The 16,142-nt window shown below is 40.1% G+C and overlaps 1 protein-coding gene across 5 annotated transcripts in view; it reads right to left on the bottom strand.

The window, feature by feature from the left end:
- Positions 1–8,328: 8,328 nt before the first annotated feature.
- The window catches only part of HORMAD2 (HORMA domain containing 2), an 88,775-nt gene continuing 80,961 nt past the window's right edge, over positions 8,329–16,142 (bottom strand). For 4 of the 5 annotated variants that reach the window (XM_049101713.1, XM_035706461.2, XM_025474518.3 and 1 more), the window contains one exon: positions 10,954–11,167. In XM_049101713.1, coding sequence (XP_048957670.1) covers positions 11,063–11,167 — 105 coding nt within the window. In that variant the 3' untranslated portion in view covers positions 10,954–11,062. Of the gene's footprint in view, positions 8,464–10,953; positions 11,168–16,142 lie in introns of those variants that run through there. The other variant, XR_004809445.2, reaches the window with a different exon arrangement.

Raw genomic sequence — 16,142 nt, 5'->3', positions numbered from 1 at the left:
GGGAGAATGTTCACAAGGTAGAGCTAACCAAAAAGAGAGATTCCACTAAATTCAATGCTTTTGTATATACAGACATACACACACACAAAGGAAACACACTATAAGGCTATAATGGCTAGTGGGACTATGGGTAATTTTTTCTTCTTCTTCATATTTGCCTTAATTTTTCAAATTTTCTACCATAAACATTTTTTATGGTAGAGCATGGTGTTTTGTTAAAAGCACAGACTTTGGAGCCAGACTGCCTGGTTCAAATGGTGGCTTTACCACTTCTTGTGGTGACATTAAGCAAATTACTTAATTTCTCTGTGCTTCATATTCCTCTCATAGGCTTGTTATGAGAATTAAAGAGTTAATATGTACAAAGTACTTAGAAAATGTCTAGCACTATTCAAGTATTTGTTAAATGAAGAAAACAGTAATTTTTAATTTAGTCAAATTGTGGTTAATTTTCTCTGGAATATTATTGGACATATTCCTATGGCAATCTTATTTTATAAGTGTTGCTGAATTGAGGATGCATGTATCTCTATGCTTATGTTTGTCCTCAACTAATATAGTGAGGATGGATACATGACATTTGATGGGTAGCTAAAATTCTTAAAGTTATTTGCCAGGTCATGACAAAGAGCAGGGATTTCCCAAGGGTATACCATGACCACCCCCCTCATTTGGTCATAACTGAATTATGGCAAGCCTACTTCTCTCCCAAACCACAAGTTATACTATCATAGTTTGATTCACGACATTCACAGAACTGGAAGGATCCTTGACCTTTGGTAAGTTCTGCTCCCTTGCTCAGGACGAAATGTTGTGGGTAAACCTGTGTTCAGTGATACGTGCTACACTTCCTCACGTAGGCCTGGGAGGAGCAGAGGGAAATGAGAACCGGCTTTGTGGTAGATAGCCAAATAATTGTGAAATTGTTAATGACTGATAGGAGAAAATTTTTGAAGGATATAATGACAAGGTGGAATGAGTTCCACCTTGTTCCAAGGTGGGAAGGATTTTTTTCCAACATCAAGAGTATCTACACAAAAACAAATCAATAAACTTATACATGTTGTCTTACAGACTAAAGAACTGAGTGATTGGGCAGCCCCGGTAGCACAGCGGTTTAGCGCCGCCTGCAGCCTGGGGCGTGATCTGGAGACCCTGGATCGAGTCCCATGTCAGGCTCTCTGCATGGAGCCTGCTTCTCCCTCTGCCTGTGTCTCTGCCTCTCTCTCTCTCTCCATCTCTATGAATAAATAAATAAAATCTTAAAAAAAAAAAAAAAAGAACTGAGTGATTGAGCTCATTTTTACTTTGTAATAAAAAATGTGCTGGTGAGGTATAACTCATGAACTGATAGAAATAAACTGGAAAGAAAGAAGCACAAAACAGAGGGTGCCTCCTGCCAAGGGGCAGGAGGACAAGATGGTACCAAAAATCCTATAAAACCACACTGATGCTGTTTCCTTTCAGCCAAGGGAAAAATAGTCTAGAAAAAGGAAACTCCAAATCTCTTGTTTACCCAGCTGTCTGTACAAAGTGAATTATTCATGATTAAATGTGAATAATAAACCTATGCAAATATTTGTTGTATTCTCAATTTTGAGGAGGTTAGGGGAGCAGCAGGAAATGAAGTCACTTTTAAGTAACTTAGTCAACTATCTTCTTTAGAAATTTATCAAGAATACAGATTTTGATTGTTATTTATATATTATTCTGCCACACACACACCAGAAGAAAAGAGGTTGTTTTTTTCTTTAGGAGGTGATGTCCTATTGGAAATGACAATCTAAAGCTTTTCTCTTAGTATCATGACATTTATATAATTTCCTTAGAAACTAATTGTGAAAGTTATTTTTTTTTTAATTTCTGACTTTGGAGGGTTAAAAGGCTTACAACAGAAATTCTTATATAATGGGAAACCTTAACTGACAAGTTTCCAAGTGTCTGCTGTTTACTGTAAATTCTTACCTATAAATTTCAGTTATAGGTTTTTGATAAAGGGAATATTACAATAATACTGATACCTGGCAGTTTTAAGCTGTTTATCTTTTTGGTTACAGAGCTGGTTTAACAGTTTCCATCAGAACTGTTAGCCTTTTAGCTAGAACTAGGTTAGATTTGATGTAGCTTATCCATTCTAAGAAACACTTAAAACCCAAGCAATAGCAAGGTAGTGAACGGTGTTTTATCATCCTACAACCTCTAAGTTTTCAAAGTTACTTTACACAGTGTGTCATCATCATACTTTCTTAAAGAGTTCATAGCATGCAAAGGGCTATTCCATGTATTCTATAACTGTGAGTTACCTTAATTAAACAAAACAAAACAAAAACAAAAACAAAAACACAACTTTCCCCTGAGCCCCATCCTTAATTAAGGCTGAATTCATTCTGATGGAATACCCTGTTTCAGCTAACCACAGATTATGTTCAGAGGAATCTTGTTTTTGCTCCATAATAATCTCAGTGTCGGGAGGAGGGGCCAGAGAACTGGTCCGGTCTCCCTTGGCTCTTGAGGATTAGGTTCTCTCTAGAACCACTGATGAATGAGCTGGCCCTCCAAGGAAGCTCTCCATTCCTCTTCCAAGCTAGCCCAAAGCCCAAGCAGAGGGATTCCAGGCACCATACCAGATTTAGAATAGACTGTCCCCACCCACTGCTTCTGCCTCATGCTTGTTAAAAACCCTAGGTGGGTCACCCTCCACATTTTGCAGCTAATGAAATGGAGGAAGAAAGAAGATAAACACCTTGTCTAGAAATAAAGAAAGAACCAAGATTAAAATTAAGAATTTGACTAACAAATCTCTAGTAAATTCCCCACATTATCCTACCTTGCAACACCTTCCCCAATTAACCTAGAAACCAATGACTTGGTGATTTAGCAATAACAAGCACAATCCCTATCACTATAGTTTATTTGCCATTATCTTTTTCTTCTGGTATTATTTCTGGAGATTTGGACAGTGGGAGATGGACCATACAGAGGAATAAAAGACCAGAGAGTCATCTAATCTACTCCCCAGACTTTAGGCACACTACACTGAAACCAATCCAGACTTCCAAGAAAGATAATTCTACCAACTTCTCTCAAATTCAAATCACACTGATTTCATCCTAAGCCCATTCTCTTTTATTCTATGTTGACTGAAGATAACTATTTTCTTATTAAACACATTAAAATTGCATGGTAGGGTTAGTTGGCAATGTTAATAAGTGGCAAACATAGGCTTCAAACAAGAAGTAGAAGCAGTAATAAAAATTTTGAAATGTTTGGAAAAATATGATCTGTATTTAATAAAACCCCATCAGTGAGTGAAAATTGGCTTATTAATATTTCCACCACCCTATTTCTCTGAGGGTATACAGTTATCTTAGCAAACTTGCCTCTCACTTTATAGGAACTTGTCTCCATTATGATTTAGTTCAGTGGTTTCTTTCTCATACTGTTACAGCTGGGGAGCCATTTCATTATGCTGGCGAGTTTCTGAACCTGCAGTGCAATTAATTTCTTTAATAGGCTCCTCCTTAGGGAAGGCCCATTAGTAGGCATCGCTAGGAATTAACATCTTAGTCCAGGAGAAAAGCTCTTTGGAGGCAACAGTGAAACAGATAAATCTTTGTTGAGAGATGTGGCCAAGGGACTTAACCACATTCCTTGCGGTTTCAGAATGACAAGCATATTCTGGGACCCATAGATAGGCAGAGATAGTTGTCATTCTCAGTAATGCCCTGACCACACCAGTTCTTTAACATAAAGAAGTAGTTCTAAATGTTATAATTTCTTAGAAGAAAGCAGCATTGCTGGTGAGCACTGAAAGCAGGAGAATGAAAGTCTGTCCACTGCCTGCCTATGCCTATGAGAAAAGGCTGCTAGTCATTTAAAGCACACTTGAAGGCTGCTAGACAAATCCGTTTTATATTAACCTACAAAGGATTTTTTTCCTCTCCTTTGATCTTGTGAAATAGGAATGAAGTCCTTCTTTTGGAGTTTGAATATTTTCTTGATTATTTTCACATACAGTCTCTGGAAGCAGATTGCTTTGGGTTCAAAATTCTGTCTCTGCTATTTACTAGTTGTGTGACCTTGCGCAAGTGGTTTAAGTTCTGTGTGTCTTAGGTATCTCCTCTGAAATTAAGATAACAGCAGTACCTACCACATTTGGTTTTGGAGAGGATTAAATGAATGAGCCTATGTAGGTGCTTAGTAGAGTGTCTGGCCCAGAGTAAGCACCCCCAATGTTGACTAATATGGTGATTAGTTCTGCTGAGTGGAGGTCCCACCATGCCATGTAGGCCGAAACACAGAAGCTAAAAAACTCTGACAAAGCAGAGGAGTGGGTGTGTGGGCCCAGGGAGGGGCACTAGCCAAAAAGGACAGGAGGGAACTTCTGGGAGTGACAAAAAATGCTCTATATCTTGATTGTGGTGGCGGTTACCCTGGGGTAAGGTTAAAAAAAAAAAAACCCAGACAATTCTTTCCCTGACAAACCCTTTTTAATGTGCTAGTCCAAGCCCTAATCACTCTGCATCTGGGTTAATGCAAAAGTCTCCTGGTTGCTTTTCCTTCTCTGAGCTCTTTTCTCTAATCCCTCCTTGACGTGCCCATGCTCACCCCCTCTTTGGGGCCTCTTCAGTATACAGGCCTAGAACGGTGTATGTAGCCATTTGTTTTAGAATGAGAGGAAAGAAATGAATGTGCATATGCTACTATGTTTACTTATTTATGCCTAAAATAGGTCTGGAAAGATATATGAGAACGTGGTTATGTTAGTTACCCTTCCAGGAGGGGGAAGTGGGTGGCTGGGGACAGGGTGGGAGAGATGTTTTTCATTATATAGCCCTTTGTTCCTTTTGAATTTTAAATCATGTGGATGTATTACCTAATCAAAAATAAATAAATAAAACGTAGGAAATAATAAGAACCCTGCCAAGTTCATCTATTCATTCAACAAATATTTACTGGGCACCTACCACTTGCCAGGCATATAGCAGAGTTAACGTGTCCATGGCCATCATTGGTGTTTCATCGGCAGGATCCTTCATAAACAGTGCGTCACAGGCCCTGTCTGCTTGGTTAGCTTTATAGCTTGCTTATAGGAGATAGAAAGTGCACTGGTTAATTACAGTGGTCATGGCTGGCATATGATTTAGGAAAAAACCAGGTCAGGGTCAATTATGTTACAAAGGATCTTCTTACACATACTGAAAAGACATAAAACGCTGGAGAGATGGGATCCCTGAGTGGCTCAGCAGTTTAGTGCCTGCCTTTGGCCTAGGGCATGATCCTGGAGTCCTGGGATCGTGTCCCTCATTGGGCTCCCTGCATGGAGCCTGCTTTTCCCTCTGCCTGTGTTGTCTCTGCATCTCTGTGTGTGTGTGTCTCTCATGAACCAATAAGTGAAATCTTTAAATAAAAAAATAAAAAGCTGGAGAGTAGCAAGGGTATCAGGTAATACCTCATAACTAACAAGTAGTGGGCATTAATTTTCTCTGTGCCAGGCATTCTTCTAAGCCCTTTACCTGTATTAATTCAATTATATCTCATAATAACTTTGTGATGAAGACACTCTTATTGCCCCCATTTCCCAAATGAGTAAACTGAAGTACAGAGGGAACAAATAACTTGCCCAGAGTCTCACAACTAGTAACCAGGTTGATCAGGGTTTGAACCTAGGCAATGTCTAACTCCAGAACCCTCAGTTTTAACCACTTTATGCTTTTTGGGGAAAGGATTTCTAAAATGTCCCTTTGCTCCAAAGTTGAAATTCTACCATTAAGAGAAATGTAATGGGGCTACTGAGTGGCTCAGTAATTTGAGCAGCTGACTCTTGGTTTCAGCTCAGGTCAGGATTTCAGGATCTGTACTCAATGGGGAGTCTGCTGGGGATTCTCTCAGTCCCTCTCACTTTGCCCTTCTCCCTGATCTCTCTGTCTCCCTCTCCCAAATAAATAAATATTTTTTAAAAATTAAAAATAAAAGCATCATAGAATTTTACAGCTGGAAGAGATCTCGGTGTTCATTGAAATTCAATTCTTATCCAAAGGGACAACATCCTAGTCTACTTGGCTTGAACACCTCTAGTGATGAGGAACTCATCACAGCCAGAGGCAGTTACCAGCTGACATCTTTGTTAACAAAAACATTAAAATGTTGATTGCCTTCCATGTGTCAGGCACTTTGTTAAAGCATAGGGTAGAAATTCTTCAATATGACGAGCCCAAATCTGCCTCCCTGCACTTCTTCCCACCGGGTCTGTGTAGTGTCTGTGGTTCCCTGCATGTCACAACACCTCCATATATATTTGAAAACAGCTACAAAGTTCTCCTTAGACTTTCTTCTCTGTTTATTCAATCTGTTCTCAGATCACATTCCCTAGGTGAGATTCATTTTTCTTGTTAACAAGCTTCTGTTTTAAAATGCAAATGTGAGAGGGCAGCACATTAAACCTAATCTGATGCTTCCCTGCCATCAAACTGTCTTGAGAAAAAGGTAGTTTCAGGGTGCCTGGTGGCCCAGTTGGTTAAGCATCTGCCTTTGGCTCAGGGTCCTGGGATTGAGCCCCACATCGGACTCCCTGCTCAGTGGGGAGTCTGCTTTTATCTCTGCCTCTCCCCTCTGCTTATGCTCTCTCTCTCTAATGGGGAAAAAAATCAAGAAAAAGGTAGTTTGAATCTGGAGAAAGGACCAGGGAAGGTGTTGAGAACAGAGGCAATTGGGAGCATGGTTCAATTGCTAGCACAGGTTTGGAAGGAGTGTTGATGCAGATTCTCCAGGTGGGCAAAAAGCAGTACCGTGATCACGAGCTTCTGAGACTAAGGAAGGGGACATGCCAAGAGTTAAAAAATAGCAAAAATGGTGAACACCTGTTAAGCACTGTCTGTATGCATGCTGGGCAGTTAGCTTTCATTACTTTGCTTAATCCTCACAACAGGGTCACTAGGTAGGTCCCATCATTACCTACATGTTACAGATTGAGTAATCTGAAGGCGAGAAGGTGAAATAACTTGTCTAGAAAAAGGCAGTCTGGTTTTGAAGCCAGCAGTCCGGGCTTTTCCTATATAACTTTGAGAAAAGGAAGATGAAGACTTAACTTTGCCTGCTTACCCCAGTGCTAATCAGTAATCATCCAAATGGAACCCAGAGGTCTGAGACTTCTGCAGCTTTAAGGAGTTCTGCAATACCCAAATAGTGATTCCCCCAAAGTCCACTCTTTCACTGGGTTTCTGTCCCTAAGTATTTCAGACCCTAAGGAATGTTCCATGTTCCATCAGTCTGTCTGAGATGTTTCTGACTACCTCAGTCAGCCTGCTCCCCGACCCCCTGACATGAGGAAACCCCCATACTGCTGAACTGCCTGGCATAATTAAGACCAGACTGAAATGTTTTTTTGTTTTGTTTTGTTTTTTGTTTTTTGTTTTTTGTTTTTTTCCAGACTGAAATGTTTAATGAGACTTTTCTCCAGGAACTCCTACCGAGCAAGTCTCACATGCAATTTCCAGCTAGGTTATAGGGTCCGTTACCTACCACCTCCCACAGGGCCAGCTAATAGTTCTTGAGAGCCCACCACCTCTCACAAAAATCAGTTTCAACAGCTGTGACACTCCCAGAAGATAACACCTTATTTGCAGAGGCACCCAAGGGGAATTTACACGAGCAGAGTATCTCAAGCCTCTCCATTTCTGGATAGGATCTTGGCTTTTCCATTGCATGACCCAAGAGTCTATTAATTAAGGCCATCAAGGATGCTCTCATCCTCTACAGAAACTGCAAACTGCATAGCAAGTCTCAGCCAGGGCCTCATTACACAACAGACAGTAATAGTTAAAATACTGCCTTTAAAAAAATGCAAACTAATAATTTCTAAAGAGGATACATTTCCGGGGTGCCTGGGTGGTGCAGTCAGTGAAGCATCTGGCTCTTGGTTTCAGCTTAGGTTGTGATCTTCAGGTTGTGAGATCTGGTGCTATGTCTGGCTCGACACTCAACATGGAGTCTGCTTGGGTTTCTCCCTCCCTTTCCCTCTGCCCCTCCCACTCATGCTGTCTCTCTCAAATAAATAAATATTAAAAAAAGAAAAAGAGAGGATATGTTTGGGATAACCAAAGGCATTTTCCCACTTGTATAGAATCTAGATTCCTACAGTATAGAGGACCTTGCCTTAACTTTTACAAGCAGTATGTTAAGCCTTGTTTTATCATCTAGATTGTCCTTCTGAATGTGATGATTATAACAGAGAATTATTTGTACTCTAAGAATCTGTGGAAATCTCTAAACATCCAATACTATTGGATTTGCAACCACAAATTGACAATTCTAAGATACACTGAAACTGGCTCTAATAGTTATTTTTAAAACACATACACAACTTTGAACTTGTATAAATGCAGCGTTGACACTGATGAACATTTCCAGCCTCTTCCTGGCAGAAGTGAGCTGGAGAATGAAAGAACCAGACACCAGAGGGACCTGCAAGAGGGGAAATGAAGGTGCGGTTTCAGTGCCTGGCTTCAAAGGCTAGCAGCAATCGTGAGCTTAACCCCATCTCTTTCCAGCTAAACCAATTTTCTGTAAAGACAGAAAAACCCCAAACAGAAATCAAATTTCCCCTGCATCACTTTTAATTTAACAATGTCCCAGTTTCCAAGCTGTCATCATCTAGTCTTTGTAAGCATGCTGATGAACCAAGCACAGTCAGGGTAAGGGGATGGCTAGTGTGATACAGTCCCGACTCCCCAGCTCGGAGTCTAGGTTTTCATTCTTTTCACTGAAGTTCCAGCTCCTTGATGAACTTGTTTACTCATTCCATTACTATCTAAAGCCAGAAATGAATAGACTAAAGATTTTTCCTCCCAATAAATCATTCAATAAATAGAATTGAATATCCTCCAATCTTGATAGGTGGTTGCATATATGAGTTCTGCTGTGTAAAACTGGCTACTTCATATTTACATGGTTCTCAGATCCTCTTTTTTTTTTTTTTAAGATTTTATTTTTAAGTAATCTCTATACTCAACATGGGGCTTGAACTCACGACCCCAAGATCAAGAGTTACATGTTCTTCCAACTGAGCCAGCCAGGTGCCCTCAAGTCCTCTTATAATAAATCTCCTTCTGTGTGCCCATGCCCAGCCAAGGGCACAGGCCTGGCAACACACACACACAAACACACAGGACATACACATTCCACCTACTGGCATTGATAAAAGACTGCTCCTCTGGGGGAAGAAGGGTGTTAATAGAGACAATAAAATCACTATAGACATTTTCTAGACAAATTCAGATTCCAGACTTTGATCTAAAAGGTCTTAGGCTAAGTTATGAAAATTATAAATATAAATTGAGAGCCAAATTCCCCTTTTAAACAAAATCGTTTCTCCTGAAATCCAGATTGACTATTTGCTAATTTGTTTTGAGTCAAGGACTCCTAGAATCTTTGTGAAGCTCCTTTGCATTTAAACACTTATAGTGGAGGTATGCTCACTACCTGAGAAGCAGCCCATTTCAAAATTCTGGCAACTTGTGGAGTTAAAAAGCTCCTCCTTATACCAAGCCAGATTGACCTCCTGTAGCTTTCACCAATTTGGTCTTAGATCTACTCTCTGGAGAGACACAAAATAAACTTAATCCCTCTACTAGACAGCTAATCTCTTTATATGATTCTCTTAAAAGAAATTGCAGTGACTCAGGCTACAATTCTATCAAGGATATAATAAACCCAATACCTTTCCCTCCTCCTTGCAATGGCAGAGTAAGCCTATATGAGTATATTTATCATGCTGGGAGAGGGGAAAATGCTCCTCCCTGGCAGGCCCTGGATGAGAGTCTGGAAAAGGGTAGTGTGGACAGGCAGGCTTTCTCAGATTTTCCTCTCTGTTACGATAACCCGCAGCCTTCTCCTGGCTAAAGTACATGTCTGGCCCCAGAGGTTCTCCTCTTAGTCTGTGTCAGAGGTTCAGGGTTCTTTTGCGTGCATTAGAATCCTGGGAATTCTCCACAGGACCCCACTCCCTGAAATTTTGATTTAGGAGAAATGAAACAGGCCCAGTAATCTGTATTGTAATAAGCATTCCAGGTGCAATTATCCTTACTACATTTGTAGAAACACCAAACTAAGTGAAGAAAAAAAAATATGAGTAAAAAAATACTTTGTGTCTTGGTTTTAATTCAACTGGAAAGCACATACATTCAACATTTAACCTATTGGTCCTATTCATTTACATTAAATTATTAAATTCCATGTTATTAAATAATAAAAACACTTTTAAGTCATTTATTGTTCATCTAATAATAATCATCAAGTCTTTCAAAATTCTCCCAGAATATGAAGGGAACTAATAACATCATCTGCAGGTAACAGAATGATAAACTGAAGTGTTTGTTGGGAAGCATTCAATGTGGGCCTTAAGAAGGGAGCCAGGCTCCTGCACTGCAGCCTATTGCTTGTCTCAGGTGGCCAACAGAGCAGGACGTAGGGCCAGATTTGAGAAACTTTACAGGGAGAGTACATTTTGGTTCAACACTTAGCTGATCAATCTCGTGATTGAAGCTAACATAAAAAAATCACACCTGCATAAGCACCACCACATACATCCTATGTAATTCTGTGGGAATTCTAATAAAGCTATAGAGGGATTCCAGTATACGGGTTACAACAAGTTACAACATTTCACAGTAGACTAAATACCTGGGGAGTTTAGTTATGCAAAGAAAATCCTCCTTCCTTTGAGAACAACAGCTTATTTCTTTTCAAAATAGCTGCTGTGGTTCTTTTACAAATATAAAGGGTGTCTCGTCTCTAACTCAGCCTTGAAGTAATGCTATCCCAAGGCAGCCCTGGTGACCTTGTTTCCTTGTGGCAATGTGAACCCATGTCCTACCCAGTAATTTAGCACTTAGTAAACTGACTAAAAAAGTTGAGCAACAAATTTAGTAAAAGGTTTTGGTGATAGGAACTTACTTTCCTTTTTTTTTTTTTTTTTTTGGAACTTACTTTCCTAATTAAGATACTTCATGCATGTTTGTTGCAAAATAAAATTATTTTAGAATAAATGCAGCGAAGGCATCTTTCATTTTCTGTCAGGGATGAAGGCTTTCACTGGTTCGCTGACCTTCCTCTTCTTCCTGGAGCTCTCAGAACTTTGCTGACTGTACGCAAAATTCATTCTTTGAATCTGTGAGAATCACCAAAGAGGCACAATTCAGGAGAGGTTTTGACGTCTGCACAAGGCATATACAAGACAGGTAGACCAAGCATTAATCCCTCTAGCTGCATAACGGATCCAAACCTGCTTTCCTGTGGGCTGGTTTGGCCCTACATAGAGGCCCTGCTGCCAGTATCAGAGTCTCATATTCCAAGTTTCAGGAGCTGAGGTCCCCTGGAGGCAGCCAGTTTCAGGGACAGTTTCTTGGCTCTCTTCATTCAGGACATTCAACTCTTAAGAGAAGAGTTGTCAAGGTATGGGGCCAATAAGGAGCAATTAAGGGTCAGGAGAGATCTAGGGCTCTGATTGCTTTAGAAACAAATATAATTGAGGTCCCAATTTCAGTTATCAGAAATATACGGCCTTATCCTTTCTATCATATGTTCAGATTAATGAATTAGGAAGGACCATGGCTCTTCTTTCTGCTTGAAGAGAAGTTTATGTTATTGATTAAAGGAGAGTTAGTGAATCATCATAGATATATATATTTTCCCATTGGGCTCTGCTTTGGTAAAGATTTTTAAATTTATTTTTGCTTAACTAAGTAAACAAATGGTTGTATTATAATCTGTCAGACAATCCCTAATGCCTAAAATTCCAAGAAACACATAGAGTTTTTATATTTTCCAGCCACTAGATGGGAGGAAAGGGTTTTCAATATCCTCTGTTCTTTCTTTGGTAGGAAAATGGAATAAAATAGGTATTTTTAAGCAAGGCTGGTCAGGATATCTAGTAAAGTTTTGAACATTACCCTTTTTTTCTGTTATAGATACAGGTTATTGTTACTATTGATATGTTACTACTACAAAATAGTGGAAATGTCAATAAAGCACTTAAGTACCAAAGACTGGATCTACAGACAGCTAATTTAATCACTATTTTTCTTTTATTTTAAAATGCATTTGAATTTCAGATCTCAGAAACCACAAATTCTCTTTGGCTTAAACTAAGACATCGATTATATAGAGAGAAGACTGAAACTCTGAGATAATAAATAGAACTGTTCATCAAATAACTGTTTGGCTTAGATATGTAAAAGTTTGAAATGGTCTGTTCTAAAGGAAAAGAAATAGCACCATAAAACCAAGCACAAAAACCAATTTCTTTATCTAGGAGATGAATTTGTTACAGTGTGACTGTAAGAAAAGTACTTGGTAAAATTCAGTTTTTCTAGAAATGTTGCTTGGGCACGCTTTCTGTTCAAATGAAATTTCCCTCACTTCGATCAAGTCTGGGTATACTGAGAAGGGAGATGAAAGGGATCCCTGGGTGGCTCAGTGGTTTAGCGCCTGCCTTTGGCCCAGGGCGCGATCCTGGAGTCCCGGGATCAAGTCCGGCATCGGGCTCCCGGCATGGAGCCTGCTTCTCCCTCTGTCTGTGTCTCTGCCTCTCTCCCTCTAATAAATAAATAAATCTTAAAAAAAAAAAAAAAAGAAAGGGAGATGAAAAAAAAAAGAAGAAAGGAAGATGGATGTACAAATCCTCAAACGACAAGTTGGTCTGATGGTTTAGTAGCTTTGTTTTCTCTGTCTTCTTGACTCAAAAGTAAACCAGAGTTTTATTACAAGTTTAAGAACTGTAAGTTTATTGCAATGAGTTCATCAAAACATCTTTAATAATGTATACAATCTCAAGGTAACCGGTGAGGCCTGGGAACTCTCAAAGGTTTATGGGAAACTAGTGGGTTCAAAAGCAAGTATGTGATCAGTCAAGGGACACTTTCTAACATAGATGAATAATCTATATGAACTATATAAACAAACAAATTTATCCATACAAACATTTTGGGGTGTATTCCAAATGGCTGAGTTTGCATATTTTTTTTTTTTAATTTTTTTTTTTTAATTTTTATTTATTTATGATAGTCACAGAGAGAGAGAGAGAGAGGCAGAGACACAGGCAGAGGGAGAAGCAGGCTCCATGCACCGGGAGCCTGATGTGGGATTTGATCCTGGGTCTCCAGGATCGCGCCCTGGGCCAAAGGCAGGCGCCAAACCGCTGCGCCACCCAGGGATCCCTGAGTTTGCATATTTGATGCCAAAGCCAACCAGGCAAGCAAAGGGCCCGTGATCAGGCAGTCTAGACAGATTACCTGCATGATGTGAGCAACAATGGATGATCAAGTGATTTCTAATGCACGTCATATTATATTTTAAACAGCTAGCCTTTAGAGTGTTCCTTTATATAGATTAACAAGAGGCTACTATGATCCACTTACCAATAGAGCCTCAGGAGTACATCTGGAAAAAGCCCTGAAGTTTGCAGATCTCCAAAAGGGCCCTGCACACTTCCCTCTGGACTTTGCTCTTAATGCCCACTCATATGCTCTGCTTCTCCCTTCCTCACCAGGCCCAGGGTCAGCCCTGTAGTTTCCTCTGCCTAATGGCCTTCATGACATCTCTAGGGCTGTGTTCTGTTCTTACCCTTTTTGTGGCATTTACTACATGGTATTATAAGGCCTACTTACTAGTCTCCTCATCCAGAGATAAACCCCTTTCAGTTAGCCACAATATCTTAGTTATCTTTGTAGTCCCAGTTCCTGGCACCTGGTTGGTGCTCTTAAATTACTGGCTGAATGAATGAGTGCATTTTGAAGCTGAATTTAAGCCAGGCACTGTGCTAGGCACTCGGACCATATCTCTAGTGATATAAAGATGAATAAAACACAGTCATTTTCAGGGATCAAGTATTATAGGAAGAGGCATTAAACACATTAGTATAACATAATGCAATACAACATAATAGAAAAGAGCCACAACAGACATTCATTCATCCAGTAATTATTTCTTGACTGTCAGCTCTGTGCATGGTACTGTTGTAGGTGTTTGGGACACATCAGTAAACAAAGGAAATAAAAATCCCTGCTGTGTGGATTTTACAATTCAGCCATGTTACTTTTTTGGCCTAATAATTTCCAAAGACATTTCACTGTTTTTAGGACAAAGTCCAAAGTCGATACTTTGGCTTTTCCATATACCATTAGTGATTCCTTACATTTCTAGGGAGGGAGAGGTGTCACACGTTGGCTATAAGACCCTGATGAAGGCTATGTCCTCTTTCCTCAGAATGCTCACACCTGCAACTCACGCACTCATCCACTGTGGCAGGCTGTTTGAGGGGGCTACCAAGCCCATGAATACCTCTGTTAGAAACCCCCCCCAAAGCCTGGCTCTGCCCAGCAATACCACCCTCACCTCCTCACTTGACCTGTCACTCTCTCTCAGTTTTCTCATAGCTGATTTCTTCCTGATTCTAGACCTTTGTGCATGATGTTCCTTCTACCTAAAATGCTCTTTCTCCTCAATCTCTTTGCCTAGTAAATTCATACTCATTCTTTAGATTCAGGTGAAAAATTATTTCCTCAAAGAAATGTTCCCTACCTTTAGGTAAGGGTCCCCCAATCATAAGTTCTTAATAGAGCTCCAGGAGATCAGGGACATGCCTGTCTTGGTCATGACTTACACATAGTGGGTGGTCAACAAATATTTCTCAATGAATAAATGGATGAATTACTCTTCAAAGAGTACTCTGCCTGCAGTGTAGAAAGGTACTGGAAGCAACAAGTGGACACAGGGTGATGAGTCACACTGTTGTAGTAGTCAGGTGATAGCTTGGGTGACAGTGCAGGTAAAGAGAAGTCAATACTGAGAAAAAAATTTAGAAGGTAAAGTCAGAAGGATGGCCAACTGGATATGACAGTAAAGAACAGGTAGGCAGGTCAATAGTGACTCCCAGCTTCTAGTTATCTAACTTCAAGGATGAAGGTATTGTTCTCTTAGGTAAAGAACAATGGAAGTTTTGAACTTGCTAAATTTGAAGCACATGTGAAATCCCAAGTGGACATATTGAATAGGCAGCTATATATGGAAGTCTGGAGCCCAGGAAAGAGGTCTGGGATGAGGATGTAAAATTGAGAGTCATCAGCATATGGCAGCTAATTAATGCCAGGGGTGGGGAAGAGTTTGCTTATTGGGAGATCAGAACATGAGAAGGAAAAGGGCCAGGACATAGCCTTAAGGAACTCTAACATTTAGATTAGGTGGAACATAAACCAACAAAGGAGATTAAGGAAGAGAGATAAAAGAAGAGTAAAAGCCAAGGGAAGAGAGTTCTAAGAAGGAGTGGAGAAACTAAAAGAGATAATGGTGGTGGTCAGTAGTGTCAGTTGCTGAGAGGTCAAGAAAGATGAAGACAGAAATATATCCACTTGATTTAACCGCATGGAGGTTATTAAGTGCATTGAATTTGTGGGGGCAGAAGTCACCTTGAAGTCACTTGAAGAGTACATAAAAGATAAAAGAAATCAAGACAGCAAGTATACAACATTTTATAAAGGTCAAGAAGGAGGGGCAGCCCTGGTGGCGCAGTGGTTTAGTACCACCTGCATCCTGGGGTGTGATCCTGGAGACCCAGGATGGAGTCCCATGTCGGGCTCCCTGCATGGAGCCTGCTTCCCCCTCTGCCTGTGTCTCTGCCTCTCTCTCAAATAAATAAATAAAACATTAAAAAAAAAAAAAGTCAAGAAGGAGTGCACCCGGATGGCTCAGTTGGTTAAGCATCTGACTCTTGATTTCAGCTCAGGTCAAGATCTCAGGGTTTTAAGATCAAGCCCCATGTTGCGCTCTGTGCCAGGTATGGAGCCTGCTTATGATTCTCTTCTTCTTCCTCTACCCATCCCTATCTCTTAAAAAAATAATAGTAAGAGGGAGTAACCAATTCAGCCTGGGAAATGTAGAAAAGCCTTCTTAGCAAAAGAGGGACACTGAGCTGGGTCTTAAATAATGAGTAGGAGTTCACCAGTCTGGAGATGGTGAGGGAGTGGGGTAAGAAAGGTCATTCTAGGCAGAAGGTTCAGCATGTTTAAAGACACTGAATCATGAAAAGACATGGAAGATATATGAGACAGTGAGAAATATCCCTTTATTAGATTGGCTCTTAGGGTTAA

Source organism: Canis lupus, chromosome 26 (genome assembly GCF_003254725.2).
Source record: "Canis lupus dingo isolate Sandy chromosome 26, ASM325472v2, whole genome shotgun sequence".
Lineage (NCBI taxonomy): Eukaryota > Metazoa > Chordata > Mammalia > Carnivora > Canidae > Canis > Canis lupus.
The sequence above is the reverse complement of the archived record's forward strand: the minus strand, read 5'-3'. Positions and strand labels throughout refer to the sequence as shown.